The sequence below is a fragment of the Scheffersomyces stipitis genome, chromosome 1, assembly GCF_000209165.1.
Source record: "Scheffersomyces stipitis CBS 6054 chromosome 1, whole genome shotgun sequence".
Classification (NCBI taxonomy): Eukaryota; Fungi; Ascomycota; class Pichiomycetes; order Serinales; family Debaryomycetaceae; genus Scheffersomyces; species Scheffersomyces stipitis.
In genome coordinates this window covers 3060571-3079115 of record NC_009068.1, presented here as the reverse complement: position 1 = coordinate 3079115, position 18545 = coordinate 3060571, and the positions used below count along the sequence as shown (strand labels likewise).

At 41.8% G+C, this 18545-nt stretch overlaps 6 protein-coding genes across 6 annotated transcripts; 3 read left to right on the top strand and 3 right to left on the bottom strand. All coding sequences in view use genetic code 12, as the record gives it.

Moving 5' to 3' along the window:
- Nucleotides 1–3611: 3611 nt before the first annotated feature.
- PICST_53311 (predicted protein) lies at nt 3612–7721 on the bottom strand (the record flags this gene model as incomplete). The annotated part of the gene is made up of 2 exons (XM_001386881.1): nt 3612–5397; nt 5419–7721. 2 exons carry the CDS (start codon nt 7719–7721, stop codon nt 3612–3614), a joined length of 4089 nt encoding a protein of 1362 aa, XP_001386918.2.
- Nucleotides 7722–9405: 1684 nt separating this feature from the next.
- On the top strand, nt 9406–11791 carry PICST_66685 (predicted protein). Its single transcript, XM_001387118.1, has one exon. The coding sequence runs from the start codon at nt 9654–9656 to the stop codon at nt 11691–11693; it is 2040 nt and encodes a 679-aa protein (XP_001387155.2). The 5' UTR covers nt 9406–9653; the 3' UTR covers nt 11694–11791.
- A 68-nt stretch (nt 11792–11859) lies between these two features.
- PICST_53617 (predicted protein) lies at nt 11860–13113 on the bottom strand (the record flags this gene model as incomplete). The annotated part of the gene is made up of 2 exons (XM_001386880.1): nt 11860–12272; nt 12303–13113. The coding sequence occupies 2 exons, from the start codon at nt 13111–13113 to the stop codon at nt 11860–11862; spliced, it is 1224 nt and encodes a 407-aa protein (XP_001386917.2).
- Nucleotides 13114–13418: 305 nt separating this feature from the next.
- PICST_29141 (predicted protein) lies at nt 13419–14375 on the top strand (the record flags this gene model as incomplete). The annotated part of the gene is made up of 2 exons (XM_001387117.1): nt 13419–13475; nt 13839–14375. 2 exons carry the CDS (start codon nt 13419–13421, stop codon nt 14373–14375), a joined length of 594 nt encoding a protein of 197 aa, XP_001387154.2.
- A 78-nt stretch (nt 14376–14453) lies between these two features.
- Nucleotides 14454–17267, bottom strand: MCM4 (DNA replication licensing factor, MCM4 component). Its single transcript, XM_001386879.1, has one exon. The coding sequence runs from the start codon at nt 17192–17194 to the stop codon at nt 14546–14548; it is 2649 nt and encodes an 882-aa protein (XP_001386916.2). The 5' UTR covers nt 17195–17267; the 3' UTR covers nt 14454–14545.
- A 644-nt stretch (nt 17268–17911) lies between these two features.
- On the top strand, nt 17912–18427 carry PICST_29139 (predicted protein; the record flags this gene model as incomplete). Its single annotated transcript, XM_001387116.1, has 1 exon — nt 17912–18427. The coding sequence occupies one exon, from the start codon at nt 17912–17914 to the stop codon at nt 18425–18427; it is 516 nt and encodes a 171-aa protein (XP_001387153.2).
- Nucleotides 18428–18545: the final 118 nt, after the last annotated feature.

Below are 18545 nucleotides of genomic sequence, written 5' to 3'. Positions count from 1 at the left end.
AGTCTATCTTACTGATACGTCATCTTCCATTATGTAACCCTTCCATTGAATGGGACATGTTATTAAAAGAAATTGATGAAAGGGTTCATATCCTTCATCGATATCTTGTACATGCTTTTCCCCGATCCGCAAAACCTAAACCAGATCCATCAAAACGATTCATGAAGCCGGTCACCGACTCTATAATCACATGTCTTACCAATGCACAACGTGAGACCGCCACCACCACTCCCACTATCCTAAATTTGGCATACAATTTCTTCGCTAAACTCAACCGACCTCCTAAAAATATTGATCTATCCGAACAAGATTTCTTCCTTCTTGATCTTCCCTTTCGGCTCACCACAACCCAAAAGAATGACCTTGAAACTCCTTTTGATGTCAAACAACTTGAATCTACCCTCAAACTGGTTAATTTCAAATCAGCACCAGGAGACGATGGCATTAACTTCCAGGTACTTCGAGATCTTTGGCCAATAGTTGGCAAACCTCTAACCGAAGTCGGTAACCACCTCATGTCAGGCGGAAAATTACCAAACTCCATGAAATACGTTAACATCATTCTTCTTCATAAAAAGAAACGGTCTGACGCTATCGAAAATAAAAGACCAATTTCCTTAATATCAACAGGATTGCGTCTTCTTTCCCTTCATATTAATCGTTGCCTCAATAAGGTCTCTGACACCTTGATTGGACGCGATCAAGCTGGATTTATTCCAACTCGCGATATTAATGAAAACATATTCAATCTCCGTGCCATTACTGATCATATCCGGAAACACAATGACACCCGTTCTTATGACGAATATACCTCTTTGGTTTCGATCGATTTTCACAAGGCTTTCGATAGTATTCACCATCCCTTTATTCTCAAAACCCTTAAACAGGCCAATTTTGGGCCTCGCATCATAAAATTTCTTATGGCCGTTACCACCCAACAATACGGTCAGCTCTTTATCAACGGCTTCAAAAGTCGGTCGTTCCCTTTAACCATGGGAATCCGACAAGGCAACCCTGTTTCCCCATTTCTTTTCAACCTTGTTCTTGAAACTTTTCTAGTTCGAGTACATTTTTCATTAACTCACTTTATTCTTGATCACAACCTTTGTGCGGAACGTCATTTCACATACGCAGCATATGCGGATGATGTGATTATCTACACTCATACCTTCTTCGACCAATTTTCACTTCTCATGCTTTTAGGAGAATTTGAACGTGCCTCCTCCCTACGGGTAAATCCCAATAAAACCATTGTCTACTCTCTCACCAATCAATCTCCTCCTGACTATTTAAGACATCTTCCTTATCCGGTACAACCTTTTGATCCTGATAAGTTTAAATATCTAGGAATTCCTTTTGCCCTATCAGACTACGACAACAGCTTATCCTCCCCATGGGGCAAACATATCGGATTCTTACAAGCCAAAATTCGCTCCACTCCAGTCGATGACATTCCTATTGCCCAGGCTGTTCAACTCTATGGCAGCTTTATCTTCTCCACCCTCTATTTCAAGGACATTCACTCTCCACTTCCTTATCAACTTATTTCCTCGCTTGAAGATACCATCTGTAACAAATTTCGATTCAATTTACCACCCTCGATTCTTTGCAAACCCCTCTCCCTGGGTGGATTCGGAATGATTAACATTCATAATCAACTTGAAGGAAAACGGGCGGAACAAATTTTTAAACTTCTCCACACTAGTGACAATTTTGAGTTCAATGCCATTAAGATCGCATTACAAAAAACGCTTGACCGCACCCTCAGAGGTACGATTGATCTTTACTGTACTCCTTCTCCCGGCAGACCCCTTCGTCACTTCCATTATCCCTGGTACAATTTTATCTACGGTATGGAAAACCTTGTGGTCGATCTTTATCGGGACACTCTTCGCCGTCTTCCAGCTCCAGCACGGTCTTGGTTGCAGGCGTGGTTCCGTCTCTTCTCTACCGTTCATTTCTCGAGTTACCACCTGGCCATTTATATTTCTCCTGCTGAACTTTCTCAGCTTTATCTTCCTCGCCGGTCTCAGGACACTATCTCCTTCATGTGGGAGAAGGGCCCCAAATCACGTCCTCTTGACCCAGCCACTTCATTCCACAGTATTTCCAAGAAACTAGTTGATAAGACCCCGGTTATACCATCATGGCCATCACGACTTTCCAATTTTCATTCCCCCTCTTACCGAGACTGGTCCACCTTTTGGTCCAAACTTGCCTCATTTCAGAAAGGGTGCCCTGGTGCTTTACAACCCTATCATCTCTTCATTCTTGGTCGGCTTCACTACCCCCATTTTATCTCTCAACCTAATCCCGGGAACTGTTTCCTATGTGGACAGGTTCCTGATTCCATGGTTCATGTGATCTTTGAATGTCCTGTCACACTTCATATTTGGAACTCTTACTCGCTTCCCCTTCGCTCCTTCTCCTTTGTGATTGCCAATCCTCTGATTGATCGATCTTCTGCGTACAAGATCAACGAGTATATTGATGGGGTTCTTTCTCTACGCTTCCGACGACGTACCTCTCTGGCTCGGCGCCAGCAGATGGACACGCCGGCACTAGAAGAATGGATACTCGCCAATTGTACGCTTCGTTAATTTATGTCTTTATTCTCTAATTTTCTCCTTCATATGGGTTTTTAGTGAGTATACTGACTTTGTTCAGGAGTCTCACACTGTCAAATTGATTGCAAAATTATCAGTTTTTCGTGCTTAATTGCATTTTCTCCCTTGAATACTCTTTTCTTCAATAGTTCACTATGAAGTATTTCACTCAAGGCCCAATAGGCCCCTATATATTTCTCGTATGGTTTACATAGGTTTAATATATGGTGTATTCAAAAAAAAAAGTGCCAAAAATCAGCCGTTTTTACAGATTTACAGTTTTCTAAGGATATCAACTATATTTTTAGGTAAAATCAATCGGAAGGTTTTATCCTGAGAATTTACCCCCCAATAGTAATGGATTAGAGGAAGATTTAGATACTCTGTAGTAGATAAGTTTGACTTTAGTCGTATTAGATACCATTTCATAAATAAAAAAAAGACCCAAAGTTGGCTAATGTGCAGTCCGTTATATAGAGGCTTTATCTTCCGGAGATTTTTATCCTAGGATTCCTTCCCACTTCAGTATGGATTAAAGGAAGTATTATGTATTCTGTATTCTGTAGTAGATAGGTTTGACTTTAGTTATTATACATTCCATTTTGTAAAAAAATTACATATTTCAAAGGATAACCACCTAGGCTTTATTATCAGCAGGTTTTCGTCTTTGGATTTCCTCCTTCTGTCTGGATTAGAAGATCATATATCATGAGAAGTTAACAGACTAGACTTTAATTGCAGTTTATGACATTTCGCATGAAAAAGTGAAAGGTGTCGTGTAGTAATGAAGTTCTCTACTACTCCGACAGCCTTCCTCAAACACGGTAGGTACATACACCGTTATCATGAAGTCTGAAATGTACTCATCTACTTCAAATAACCTATACAATCTTCCTCAAAAGTCCTTTATTAAAAATATTACAGAATTGAACTAAATGTCTTTTTGAAAATCAATTCGGTCTTTGGACAAAATTGTCTCTATGCAAAAATAAAACGAAAAGAATTCTAGGAGTGTCTTTGAAGATCAATCTCATGTATCAATTCTGTTGGATTGACTGTCTTCATCATCTGATCTTCCTCGATTCTTTGTTGATGCAATACTTCTTCGTCACGCTGTTTTCTGAATAACAAAAAGTATGGGATAACATACAACAATCCCAAGATAGTTGTGGAGCCCAATGCACACGCCAATGAAATCCCAACGACCTTACCCTTTGACAAATGTTTGACACTGCTGATATCGTCTGACGATTGGAATCTATAAGAATCGTCAATCAACATTGTTTTGACTTGGCCCAATTGATTTGCGCCTGAAGTAGTATAGACATATGGAATCCACTGTGATCCATTGTACAATGCTACATTGACCAAGCCATAATCTTTCAACGAATACGCACCAGCTAAGGCAAGAATATTGCCTTGGCTAAAGAGAGTGCTATTGTACTGACCATTTTTATTCTTCAAATCCAATAATTTCAAATCGCTGAAGGTGGTACTATTGTCGAAATTGATGTCGTCATCAATTTGGTGCCAATTTGAACCATCGTAACCGTATACGAAGTCATCGCCAAAAGCTACAAGTCGTGCTTTCAAATCGTTGTTTGAGTAGTCATTAATGATGAATCTCTTGATTACCTTAGAAGATCCCAAGTCATTGAGTGCAGCCTGGGTTGAGTAAGTGCCTTTGTCAAAGTTGTAGGTGATGAAATTCACAGAGTTGCTTGAAATTGTCAAATTTCCACTCACGAGAACCTCGTTCGATTTGTAGAATTTAATGTCTGTAGCAACGCCACCGATGGAAGTAGTGACACCTTGACCCTCCGGGTTAATCCATCTGGTATTGGCAATATCATAAATACAGAGACCCGGGCAATCCAAAGAACCAGCTTTGTCAAAGTTACCACCAACCAATAACCTGTTGCTCTTTTCATAATGAACAATGGAATTAACTTCTATAGATGATCCATCGTCATTTGAAAGATCAGCAGGTTGGAAATCTGTAAACGTATTGTTCTTAAGATCGTAAATCACAATACCAGTGATGGAAACTCCATCATTGACCACTACCGAGCCATTCACACCAATAAATAGAAACTCTTCGTTGCTATCAACGTACAACATTTGAATGGATGTCGAAGCATTTTGCCACTCGATGTTTCCACCCAAAGCTCTTATCGAACTATTTGAAGCAGAGTTGTCAATGAATCCTATATTAGAAACTGACAGTGTGTTGAATCTGCCACCAATAACACTCAAGGAGCTGTTGACATAGAAAGAGTTGGATATTTCCAAACTGTCTGAAGAAACCTCGAAATTGTAGTTGCTGAAGTTTGAAGGGCTATGAATATAAGCCTGGTTTCGGCTGTAGAAGTCCATCACATTAAAAGACTCGCCACCTAATATCTGCATTCTGGAATTGAGATTCAATGCATGGCTGATATTGAGCTGGTGTTGAGGGTCAGTTACCCACTTCGAATTTGTATGATCCCAAGTTTTAAATGTGCTGCCATTTGAAAATACAAAGTATTGAGTATCTTGAATTGTCACGTTGGTAAACAGGTCAAACTTGGTGTCTGTGAAGTTGTTGCCAAATCCAAACCAATCATTTTCCAAACGGTAAGCGATGTTATTGATGGTGGTTATTGACGAATTGTTGTTGGCTAAATTCTTCATTGTGATAGATGAGTTGCCAGCTTGAGTAGCAGCAAAATCACCTAGAAGGAAGATTCCACCTTCATAGTTGAACAAACTAGATACAGAACTGTTGAAATCAACACCATAGATTGTCATGCTAGAATCAGCTCTCTTGAACAAATCTCTCTTCGAAATCTTATTAACTTCTGTTTGGTTAGAAGTGGAATTATAGGCGTTAAGATTCAAAGTTATGACATTGGAGTTGGTCAATGTAATGTTAGTTGAGTCTGATTCAAATTGTCCAAGTAAGAGTAACGAAGAACTATCTGACGAGTTTTCGATTGTGAACTGGTTGACAATAGAACCTTTGACCAATTCCCCACTCAACAAGTTGATGGAAGAGTTGCCCACAAATGTGTTCTCTTTACTGATAATGGTGCTGTTGTCACCCGATTTGTAAGAAACTTTGCTTGCGTTGAAGTTTGTGAAGTTGGCCAAAGAGTACTCAAACAATCCATTAAGATGAATGTATGCAAGTTCACTACCCACAGTGGAGTTTGTTGAGTTCTTCAGGCTTTGATCGTAGTATTTATCCAAACCTACAATGTTGGCCGTGATTTTGTCCACAACAACCCATGGGTCAGTAGTACCTTCTCCTATGGTATCATGGAAAGTGATCTCAATTCTGTTACGGCCATTGCTAGAAGAGGATCCATTTAAATGTCCGTAGAATAAGTAGTCAAATTTGTTATTGTTGTTGTTCTGCCAAATTAAGTTTGTAGCTAAAATGGTATCCATATTGTCGATAAGAGTGACATTGACAATTGATCTTTGGTTACATGAATCATCATAGGTACATCCTGGAGTAGTCATGATGATGGAGTAGTTACCAGCATAGGAGATATTTGGGTAAAGGGTTATTTTCGCATCTTCACCTTGTGCAACCAAGTAGTTAGTGTTGGCTACATTTGGTACTAGGTCCTTTACGGATTGGAATTCGCCAGCATTGATTTCAGAGAGATTTCCAGCGTCCTCATCATCACAATTTGGTTCGTTTAATGTATTGTTGCCGTAGACGGTAATGGAGTTGGAGTACAACTCGAATCCTCCCAAAACAGCCTTGGATCCATACCAGTCGATGACCGTAACACCTACTTGGTCTACACCGATTTCGTCTACAAATGCAAATTCCTGGAAGTCAGACCCATAGCCCAAGGTTTTGGACTTGGTGGAGAGGTCGTAATACTGGAAGAAGGTTCCATCCACGGGGTCTACAAAAGTGCTGGAGTTGGAGATATCTCTAGACTTGGCGATGTTGGATTCAACTGCATCACCCAAGCTCGTAAGTGTGCTCAAAGGACACCATGCATCACAAAAGGCGATACTGTTGGTTTCTGGGTCGATATAGGAAAGATTCATTATCCCGTTATTGGGAAATGAGTAGATTCTAAAGAGCTTGACACCATCATCTCCTGGCGGAATGTAGAGACGAGCCTTAGTGGGGGTCAATGGCTTCATTTCATCGGCCAATTCGACCAACCACTGGCCTCCCTGAGCTGGAACAAAGGAAAAGGTATCCTGATCGGCAGAGCATATTATGGACGAGCCGTCTTCGCCAACAGCACCATTAACATTAGTGAAGGTGCCATGTCTTAGAGATATCATCTGTTCAGCCGTTATTAAGGATGTGTTGGTCGCATTTTTGCTTCTGGTGGAGTTGGAGGTGATGTTGTGAACTAGCAAGTCGCTTAAGCCAAGGGTATTGAAGTCTCCCCCAAAGAGGATAGAACCGCTGTCGTCATCGGCATTTGTGGAAAAGATCTTGGTGATAGCATTGACAGACGCGTTTGAGCCGAAACCACCAAAATGTGTAGAATAGAGCTGTTTGGAGGTTTGGTTGTATATGGCAGCGCCGACTGTGTTGTTGAACTCAAAGTCTCCACCAAGGTAGATCAAGTCGCCGTCTACATACACGGTTTTAACCTGACCATTTTCGAATGATGGGATGTCTGCTCGTTTTGAGTTGCCAGTAGTGGATGGGATGATGTTGGTGATCTGTTGGGAGGTGACATTATATATTATGGGAGATGTTATGGACTGGTTGTTAAAGGTGGTGAAGTTACCCGACACAATGATGGTTTGGTCCGATAACGGCAAGATCTGGGAGATTGTGCCGTCGACGTTAGCGAGCTTGGCATTGTTGTTGTTGGAAAGGTCTCGCAAGAAAAGGTTGTCGCTGTTTTGGCTCTGTGTGGATTTTTGTGTGTTGATCTCAGGATCGAGAAATTGTGAAGCATTAACAAAAGAGTAGAGTGATAACGCGTCAAAAGAGCCAAAAAGGCCGAGTTGGCCGCCAAACAGCGAGAACTTAAGCTCCGGCTGGCTCACTGGCTCGAAATCGGCCTGGGTTAGATGTAGAAGCGAAACAAGCGAAACCACCACTTTCAGAAGAGCCGTGGATCGATGCAACGACACTAGCATTGTGAAAAAATACCACTAGGTAGTCTGCTACGAATTGGGGGTAAGGAACGAATGGACGTGCTGGCTAGCGCAAAGCTGGGGCAGCAGAACGGCGAAGCAGAAGCAGATAAGCAAACAGGAGCAAAACAGAAAACAGCAAAAGTGAAACTGACGATTATGATGTCGTACGAAAATTTTGCTGGTATATTTACTTTTGGGGATTGGCCGGTGGCTGGCTTGATCTGGTCACGTGCCGTCGAATGGCTAACTTGGAGTATTCGTTTGGAGATGCTGCCGTGGTTGTTTAGACCAAATTAGACTGGTGTTTCTGGTGGACGTGGCGAGAATGTAAGACGGGGTAATGCTGTCTATGTATTATTTACCTTCTGTTATCTCTGTGTTCCCAGCGGTCTTTTCCAGTGTTTTATTGGGATTGTCTCGTGGAAGTCGCAGCCTCGCGAATGTTTCAGATGGGGAATTGTCTGGATGGGGAATCTACACAATCTAGAGGGCCGAGACTTGGGCTCGTTTCGCTCAAACGCTGACAGTGGCTTCGGTGCGTTGCTGGGCTGCTGAAAGGTGTCAAAACTTTTTGTGAAGATGGCCGTGTCTTTATAAATCATCCACGTCGGCACCAGGGTTTGTTGTGGTTTAGAGTTAGGCGCAAGGCTACATCGTTTAGCCATGGCGTGAGCCGCAGGGGCATGTATGGTACAGCACAGGCAGTTCCACGGATATTTACGATTGGGGCGCTAATGTGTGCAGCACTCCCGGCATATTCTCTCGCTAGCTGTCGCTATCTTGGAGAGCCATCTCTATTTATTTGTGCTCTGTTTGTATTTCTCTCTATTTCCATTCCTTGTGTCTAGATGGCAGAGCGATATATATAGAGAGCGCCTATTTAGCTGCTGTCTTTGTCCGCAGTCTTTGGCTGCGGTCCCTTCTAATTCAGCTCTCTGTTCTTCACTATCTTCATTTCTTTGTCTTCCTTTATCTCGCTATTTTTCGCTATCTCTGCTCACTGGTGGCTGCAATCGCGCAACCTAGTTTCAACCGAAAACGAGCCGCACCGTGCCAGTTGTAGCATACTACAGCTCGCCTGCCAGAACGTCCTTTGTTTACTCGGCACCTCTGCACCCGACACTATCTGGTGCACTTTCTCGGTCACTTCCTCCTACAACCCTTCGCTGCCTAGCTGATCGTTTCAACCACAACGGCACCAGAACGCACTTGTCCCAAACTGTTTATCTTGTATCTTGTTTGGGCGAGGGCCGCTTCGTTTTGGGTGCGGCACGTGATTGCGAGGCTGGTTCTCGAGAAACAAAAACATCCTATATGCAGAAAATGTAACCTGGGCACACTGAGGCATACTTTATTTGGCGGCGCTACCAACACGCGAACCAGCCCATACCTAATTGATTGCGTTAGTTGACACTGTAGAGCGTGATAGTCGAAGAGTAGGTAATGAAATGGGCCAGATTCAGACGCAGCAGCCTTGATGTTGTGTGTACAGAACTCGTCAGCAGTCTTACCGAATACATTGCTCTGTCTGCTTCAGTTTCCATATGTCTGTAATCTATTTTAGTCACATGACCTCTCTATTTCTCACTTTTCTACTTTCCTCTCCATACAATCTGAGTCCGTACTAAAAGTAAGATTCTCTGAATCATACATAGCTAAGTGAGATCACACTCTATCCGTTGCCACCATCTCATATCGTGCCAACACAGTATTCTAGACGTACTGGATATACTAGATCACGTGAGCCTTTTACTTCTGGAGAATCTCAGTCTATTCAAAAAGTGAAAGAGCTATTCACTCTATCTTATGTCTTTGATCCAGTACAGTACAGTATTGAATTTAGCATTGAGAATATTGAAGCTAAAGCTCTGAAATCGGAAGCCAACTGTTCATCCACTTCTTCTTTCTTCTCTCCCGCACACTTATCATTCAATGGACTTCCCGATCGGCTTGGATCCGTACACGGCCAGACAGCATCTTCTCCACCATACGTTTTCTCCTCTCATTTCCATCCAGCTGTCTCACAACGCAGATGCCTTCTTCCAGAACATACTCCACAACGAACACATCCTGACGCTGCAGGTGTTCAAGCCCTACGGAAATAACGCCAAGTACACCATACCGAACCAGCTGTTCAAGATTATCAACAACCAGCTCATCACGAAAAACTATCCCAGCTTCCCCGTACGTTTTGAACCTCTGCTTCCTGAACTCTTGTCCGTTTTCAATGCCAGCTCAACCAATAGCACCAACACTTCGGCTGGCATCACTTCCATCAGCGAATCAGGGCTTAAGCTGTCTCAATTGAGCCAGTTGTTTAGCATCAGTTCTCTCGAGTTGCTCTTAAAGCACAGCAGTAAAGACACAGCAGAAAAAGACTTGTACTTGCACTTTTTCAACAAGATCATCACTTCAAACCGTATTGTTCCATTTGAGACATTCAATCATCCCATTTCGCAGGTGTTTGTTGTAGAATACGAACGCGACTCGTTGGATTTGCTCCGTAGGCTAATTGTAGACTTCCGCAACTTCAGCTTTCCCAAGTTCTTCCAGATCGACGATTTGCTCATCCATGTTTTTATTATCTACGACTCCAATAAAGTCCCCAATAACGAGGTCATCTCATTCCAGAACCAGATCAAATCAACGTTAAGTATAAATTCCACTGCATTTCCTATTGCAGAAACGAAGGATACCCAGGATAACTTCATTAAGATGTCCATCATAGAGAACTCGACGATAGAAGAGGATCTCCAGAGAATATCCCTTCAACAGTCATCCACAACGACTCCCAACTATATCCATATTCCTAAATCAGCGGATGCCGTGATTAGAACAAAGTTGTATGAGTACATCAATAAATATCTCATTCCACACATGCAATCCAAGATCAGATTTTGGGACGATCAGATGCTTCAACCCAAAAAGTCTATTACAGGACGCTTCTTCTCAGCATCGAGGAAGTTCTTCAACAACAATAGCAGCGACTCAAATCTATCTAACGTCACTTCATTATCCTCGTCTTCAGGTTTGAACTCAGCTTCTTTCAATTATCATGAGAATTTCTACTACAAGTCTACTCCTGAGCAAACGATTCGTAAACTTGCAGACTGGTCTCTCATTCTCAAAGATTTCAAGTACGCCTACTCCACCTATGACTTGATCAAGAAGGACTACACTAACGACAAGGCATGGGTTTATGTAGCCAGTACCCAGGAAATGTGTATAGTGTCTTTACTACTTGCACAGACACAACAGGTGAACTTGAATCCGATTCAGCCAGACAAGAACACCCTCAGAAAGATCCGCCATGACATAATAGAGCCTTATATCGATAACTTGTCGTACACCTTCAAATCTCGTTTGAACTTGAAGTCATACAGTCTCAAGACATTGACCATAGTTGTAGAGTTGTTGCTTTGCATGTGTTCCACCTTCAGCATCTCCTGGTGGTGGAACGACTTGATAGAGAAGTACCTATTGAAACTTGTTAGTGAGTTTGACTCTCATCTCATAGCTAATAATCAGAGATCACAGGTTATTCGTGCCATTCTCTACGAAAGACTTGGCTACAGTTTCGGAAAATGCAACTTCTTGAGTGACGAAAACAGGCATTTGTTGCATTTTGATGCGGCTAGTCAGTTTCATAGCAAGCAGGAACTCAGTGAAGAAGAGGAACTTGGGGAAGAAGGTGAAATCGGTTTCTATAAGAATCCGAATAAGTTGCACGCCCCTCAGAACAATGGCTTGGATGGACTCATGAGATACAGAAAGTCATCGCTCTGGTATTTGTTGTCGATCAGGGAGTGGGTTCCGTTAAAGAACTACAGGCAAATCGAATATTTGTTGAATAATATCAAATTGGTATACAATATTGAAGACATCAAGGATGTCTGGCACGATCGAGAGGATATTCTCTTGGGAGTAGTCAAAAGGATCCTTGACAAACACGAACGCAACATTGTAGCTTGATAAGCTTTGAAAAGGAAGCTGCATACCATCTTCATAATGTTACATTTGCATCATAGACATAGAAATATAAGCATATTCTTATTTTGATTTGTTTGGTTACTTCCGTGTAGATTGAATATATACAGAGTTTACTATCTATAAAGTGTGAAATGCAATAACCCCGTCTCTATTCTAACTCCTTCAATGCTAATTTTCTTCTTTTGTCCATACTGGACTTAATGCTAAATGGCTTGGTTGACTGTGATTTGCTGCTGGAAAACCAGTCCCATACCTTCTTGATACTGGAGCCAGCATGGGGAATAGCAGATACGTTTTCTGCTCCCTTGAGCGGTGACAAGTCGAATAATGTAGTCTGTAGGTTGTTGACATCCTCCATTTGTAAGTTGTCGTCATCGTCTACGTCAATTGTGGCAAAGTCCTTAGAGTTTAAGAAATGGTAGTGTACTAAAGTGTTGAAGACTACGGAAGACACCATCTTCACCACGAACGACAAAGGTGCTGGGAAGAATGTGTATAGTGAGAATTGTTCAGAACGATCACCCTTGATGTAAGAGCTATCGATTTGAAGATTTGTAGATGCTGAGGAAGGCACCTGACCCAAGGCACTACTGGAGCCGACGGTGAGATTCTCAGGACCTGTTGGATGGAGCTTGTACTTGTTTTTAGACGATCTCTTTCTGTTCAAGGCAAACGGGAGGAGATACGACTGGCGGTCGTTGGTACCGGCCTTGAAGAATCGCAAATAAGTCCAGCTTATTACAAACCCAAGAAAGCTTAGGAGAAACGAAATGTAGAACTCTTCGGATATTAGCAGAAGCAAGAAACACAACACCAAGAGGATAAAAGGCAAGAACGTGACCTTTACCCGCAAGTTACCCTTGAAGAAGATGAAGTAGTGGTTGGATATTCTCTGCTTGATGGCAACGAAGAGACCCATGTTGACAGCCATTGCTGAGATGACTACAGGAGGTACTTCCATGGTTTGTTCACTGATGACAAAGCTCTTCAAAACGTAGTAAAAGTACAACGTGACATTGGCTACAATCACATTGGCAAACACAAACTTGGTCAATTCCTTCGAGCCCCACATGTTTTCCAAGTACTTTCCAAGATAAAAGAAGAGCATGAAGCTCATGGTGAGTCCTACAAAGTTTTCCTCAATGAAGGAAGAAGTGATAAGCACCCAGGGTCGCAGGAATACCGGCGATCTAGATGGGATGAATGTGAGCAAAGGCACGAAGAGCTCGTGTGGATGAGGTACTTCACCCGTTTCCTGGGCTATGGAATTGACTTCACTAGCTGAATGCTTAGAAGACAGAACTATTAAGACAAAGTAGGTGTAGTACTTTAGAATGAAGTTGAGCATCGTGAGCGACACAAGCACCACAAGGAGGATACTGGTCACTTTGGGCACCTTCATAGCGTATGGTTGTGGATGATAGCCCTGAAAGAAGCAGTGAAAGCGTGAAAGAAATAGCTGGAGAAATCTGGATCAGGCTGGAACTGATTGTTTGTGCCGTGAGAGCGCCATATGAAGGAGTGGAAAATTCTTGTGTAACTAGTAGAATTAGTGAGAGAGAGAGACGTACAGTCTGCGACTTTAGGGAGGAGTAACGCGTCAAGACCAGGTTTCGAGCACCGTTAGGGAGAGGAGTTAGCGAGAAGTTTCTCGGTAGTGCCGGGCGAGCGTGAATTTAATAATGAGAAGATTCTATATTTTCAACCATGAAAGAATATGACGACAAGCTTTCCTTTCATGGTTTAAAAAGTTATAACCATGGTGTGAGTCTTGTTTGGTGGAATATTTGGGGTTTCTGACAAATTTGAAGAAGTTTTGAGTTTCATAATCTTTACTATTACTTTGTATTAAGACACTTGGCAATTATCTTCATTTTTTGTACAATTTTCTGCAATTTTATTAAATACTCCAAAACTACTAGAAGTGCTTTAACAGAAGACAGAATACACAACATAATTATATCTACCACGAATAATTCTTTACACTTAATCTGTCTTACGGGCTTTTCTATTTTGAAGTATTATACAATTTGCACCCATTCTTCTGGCACAACAAATCACGTGATACCATTACCAAGTCTAAATCTTCACTGTGATCAAGATTGAAGTACTATTACATATTTTCAGCTATTTACAGATCACCCCCTGACCGATACTGAAATGTACAGATTCACTAGCAGAACATTGAGACGTGCTCACCTAACACGCGCAAACTCTACTACAACTTCGGGACAGACTTTTGTGAGAAAGAGACCGACAGTGAGAGATCTTATGAAGACTCCAGTGTTCAAGTCTATATTCCTAACTTTGGTATTTGGAACAGCAGTGGTAGACTTCATGAAAAACAGAAAGGAGTTGGAGACCCTTGTGAATGCACACAATTCCAAATTTGTCATTTTGGAGGAAATAATAGAGAGAGTTAGTCGTAATGAGCATGTGGATATAGCAAGGGAGTTGAGAATAGCCAATACCTTGACGAGAAACAACTACAATACCGTAACAGACATAGAATTGGATGAACAGTTGGAGAACTTCTTGAAGATGACAGAAGAAAGTGTTGAAGAATCAGTAGTACAAAAGGAAGATCCTCAAGTTGAACATCAAGAAGTGGAAGACTCTGTTGTTCCAGTACCTAGACCTATAGAAACCAAGAAGTTCTTGTAAGCTCAAGCTCTTGAATTTTGCTGTGAAATCTTCCTAAGAAGATCTAGTAGCAGAATACCTATCGATCCATCTACATGCCTTGTATATATTTGTATATTATGATCCTCAATGGAATCAGTCAATTCTCAACTAGAATACAAACAAGAAATAAATGTAATTATACCTCACCTCTACAAAAGGGAAATCTTTCTGATGGTTCTTCTGTGACTGTCGCCTACTTCAACAATCTTACCTTCCTGCAGCAACCTCTTGATCCCTTCGTTGATGTCCAGGTTCTCCACTCTGATGGAAGATCTTTCATTAAGCTTTACAGCAAGATCGTTGAATCTGATCAAGTTGTTGCTTTCATCAAGAATGTTCAAGATTTCACTACTCAAGTCTTCTTGAACTCTTCTTTGTGCCGAAGTAGTACCGGTTTGAACCATATCCATGTCGATCTTACCGGTGATTGGGTCAGTGGCGTAGTCTTTGATAGCCGACTTGATCAATCTGACGGCCTCCTTGACATCGATTAATTCTACATAATTTGACAATCTCATTTTAGCATGGGCTTCTGACAATCTGATCATGGACTCTAGTTGTCTGGTAGTAGCTGTGATTCTCTTTTCTGACGATCTGGCGTCTTCACCAAGCTTTCTCATTTCAACATAGGCTCTGACCAACTCGTTCTTACCTTCAGTTGTCATCACTGGGTTGAAGTTTTCCTTTGCGTATTGAATATAAGAAGTCAAGGTTTCCACACTAAGAACAACATTACTTGTCACAGTCTCTGGTGCGTCCTCCAAGTACATATCCGTCAAATGTCTGGCCAACTGTCTATCGATCTTCTCGTCAACCTTGTCCAAAATCAAGTAGACCAAGTCAAATCTTGAAAGCAATGGCGGAGGTAAATCGATATTTGCAGTAACAGGCAAGTTAGGATCATATCTGGAGTTGATAGGATTGGCAGATGCAAGAATGGAGGTTCTGGCATTCAAAGTAGTGATTATACCGGCCTTGGCAATAGAAATCGTCTGCTGTTCCATAACTTCGTGCAAAACTGACCTGGTGGAATCACTCATTTTGTCGAATTCATCAATACAACATACACCTCCATCGGACAAAACCAAAGCACCACTTTCTAACACCAATTGCTTGGTGTCGATATCTCTGGTGATATAGGCAGTCAAACCAACAGCAGAAGAACCTTTACCAGAAGTGTAGACACCTCTAGGGGCAATCTTGTGGACGTATTGTAGCAATTGAGACTTGGAAGTGGAAGGATCTCCGCACAACAATATATTGACATCCCCTCTATATCTTCCACCTTTCTTGAATGTCTTGTTGGTTCCCCCAAATAACTGCAACAAGACCCCCTTCTTGACATCGTCCATTTCGTAGATAGAGGGAGCCATTGATCTGGCCAACACTTCGTACAAATCATCTCTCTGAGATATTTCTGTGATTTTGGCTATCTCTTCCTCAGAAATTTTCCTCACTTGCTCGACTTCTTGTTCTTTGTCAGTTATTTCGTTTTGCAAAGTAGAGATATCGGCACCCAATCTCTTCTTGTCGATTTTCTTGACATGAAGTACATCTAAATAGGTTTTGTAGAGATTCTTCAAGGCTCTTTGTCTGGAGTTGGCTCTTACTGGCAACGATCTGAAGATACCACAGACCTCTACACGATCACCAGCACGACAGCAATCGACCAATTCATCGTAGACGCACAAGTTGATGGAATGTGGTGTTTGTCCGTCAGGAACTAAATCAGGAGTCTCCTGTAACTTGATGACTTGTTTGTCTGCAAATGAAGAACGATTGTGGATGAGCATCATTGAGTTGGTCTGGCCACAGACTTCTCTGGGACACTTTGTTGGTTCCGAGATGACCCCACGGTCTATTTCTACAGCCACAGTGTGGCCACAGGCATTACACTTGAAGAAGGCTACCTTCATATCAGGAATAATAGCTGACGAACGCAATGTCAAACCTTTGACACTGACCAACTTGTCGATATCGTTGGGATTTAAGTCTCTCATACCTCTTTCCACCATGTTGATGTTGTAGGGGCGAACAGTGTAGACGTTGGTTTCAATGACATCGAGGTTGCTTGGCTCTTCAGCTGTTTGGTTGTAATCATTTGTGACTTGGATCATACAATCCTTAATGGTGTGATCCATAGTGGGAACAACTTCCTGAGGGTAGTTGATCAACTGGCGGTATAACCTCTGTGTCAATTTGCACGCCTCCAAGTTTTTAGCATCGAGGTTCAAGTTAGTGACACCAAGCTCTCTCATGTTGTTCAAATGGTTGACGTAGTAGAGCTCATTGTCTTCTGGTAGCACTTCTAGGCCCTCATGGATTTTACGCTCTCTAAATCTAAACGTCAACAAGAATTCTCTGAAAGTGTTGGAGATGTCTTGGATGGAGACGTTGGTACCCCAGATGACTCTTTGAGGCTCATAGGCATTATCTGAACCGCCGTCAGCAGGGGTGGTTGGCACGTTGGAAGATCCCAAGTCAGCGACAATGGTTCTTCTTCTGGGTGACGCGTCGTTGAGGTCACTTCTGTGGGTTCTCCTGACTCGGTCAACATCACTGGTCAATGCATCGGTTCTTCTTTGTGACGAAGAGGCATCTGATGTATAGTGAAAAGGAGAAGAAACGTTTCTTTGCGATTGGGATTGCGATTGTATTATGCTGGCCTCAGAGGCTGGATTGGACGAGCCAAAGAACAACGGAGACGAGGGCACCGCAGGTTGGTGGGTCTGGGATTGCGACTGTGACTCGTTTCTGTTTGAGCCAGTGCCAGAAGGATTTGTAGGTGGAGAAGACATTCTGAATGAATCTCTAAAAATTGGATTCAGGATACTCTGGATATTCTTGTTCCTGTCAGAATATAGAAGAAAACGAGAGGAAAGTAAAGATTTAAGACACCAGAAAATGAGACCAAGGTCAATCGCAGAAAAAGAGAAGCGAGATTGTGATTTGAAAAATTCCTAATCCAGCTGGTGATCTTTACCAGTCGTGAAAAAAATTGACGCGTATGCGATTAATTTTCCTAAACAGGTGTAATTAGTTGACACTTGTGCAGGACGTAAGAAATAGATAGTGAAGCTACGATATGAACGTAGTGACAAAGGTAGCAGCAAAGACGGTAGACGGAGCGTGTCACATAAGAAGCAGACATGGCAGAAGGAGACAGACTTACGAGAAATTATTGTCTGAAAAAGAATACAATTGAATTGAGTGTCCGGATTACTAACTATGATGGTCGTCTGAAGAGTGCTGAGCTGGTTACAACGGTGAAATTGATAAGTTCAGAGACACTTTTTAAAAACTCCATATAACTAACTTCAACAAGTCTTTTCAATAGGAAACAAAGAGGTTATGAAGATTCTTCTTGCAGAACTTCAACTCTATTTCTTGTCTCTCGTTACTTTCTATCTACTTATTTTCTCTGTAATTTTGCACCCACATTTTTTCTGAAGAACTGCGACTTCAAATTGCCAAACCCTCTGGATCTTCTTATTACAATCGTTACCGGCACTACAATGACTCCGTATTCAGAGAGTGGAAAACTCAGTGAAAAGTACTCCCCAACAAAAAGGATAGCGTCTACTTCAGTCAAACTCGATTCCACGTCTATATCCTTAGCTCCTCAAAGAGTACTACTACAACGGGAAACCAGTCCTAGCAATGAGTTAAAAAAGGTACTCGACAGACCAAGGTCTAGAGGTCTTTCCCCTGTACGGAGAAGTGGTTCACCAGTGCGAAGAAACCAGATCTCTCAATTGGAACACGAAACGGCCAGAAAAAGACAATTACAACTAGAAACGCAGAACCAGGCCAAGAAGCCTAGAGTCACATTTAAAGATGAAGTAGAAATCAAAGAGCTAGAAACAGTAGATTCAAAACTGGAAGAACCATCAACTATCGAAGAGACAGTATACAAATTGAAATTGGATGTTTCAGAAATTCGAAATGATATGGCCAAAGTCATGGATAAAATCACTGCTATGGACTCAAAGGTAGACAAGTTACTACAATTGCTAGAACCACACCACTAGAAAACAAAGGAACAAAGGAACGAAGAAACGAATTGCGTATCATAGAATATAGAAATAAATAATTGATACAGCTACAGTTTTACATGTTTACAAATGACATTATCGTTATCATTGATTA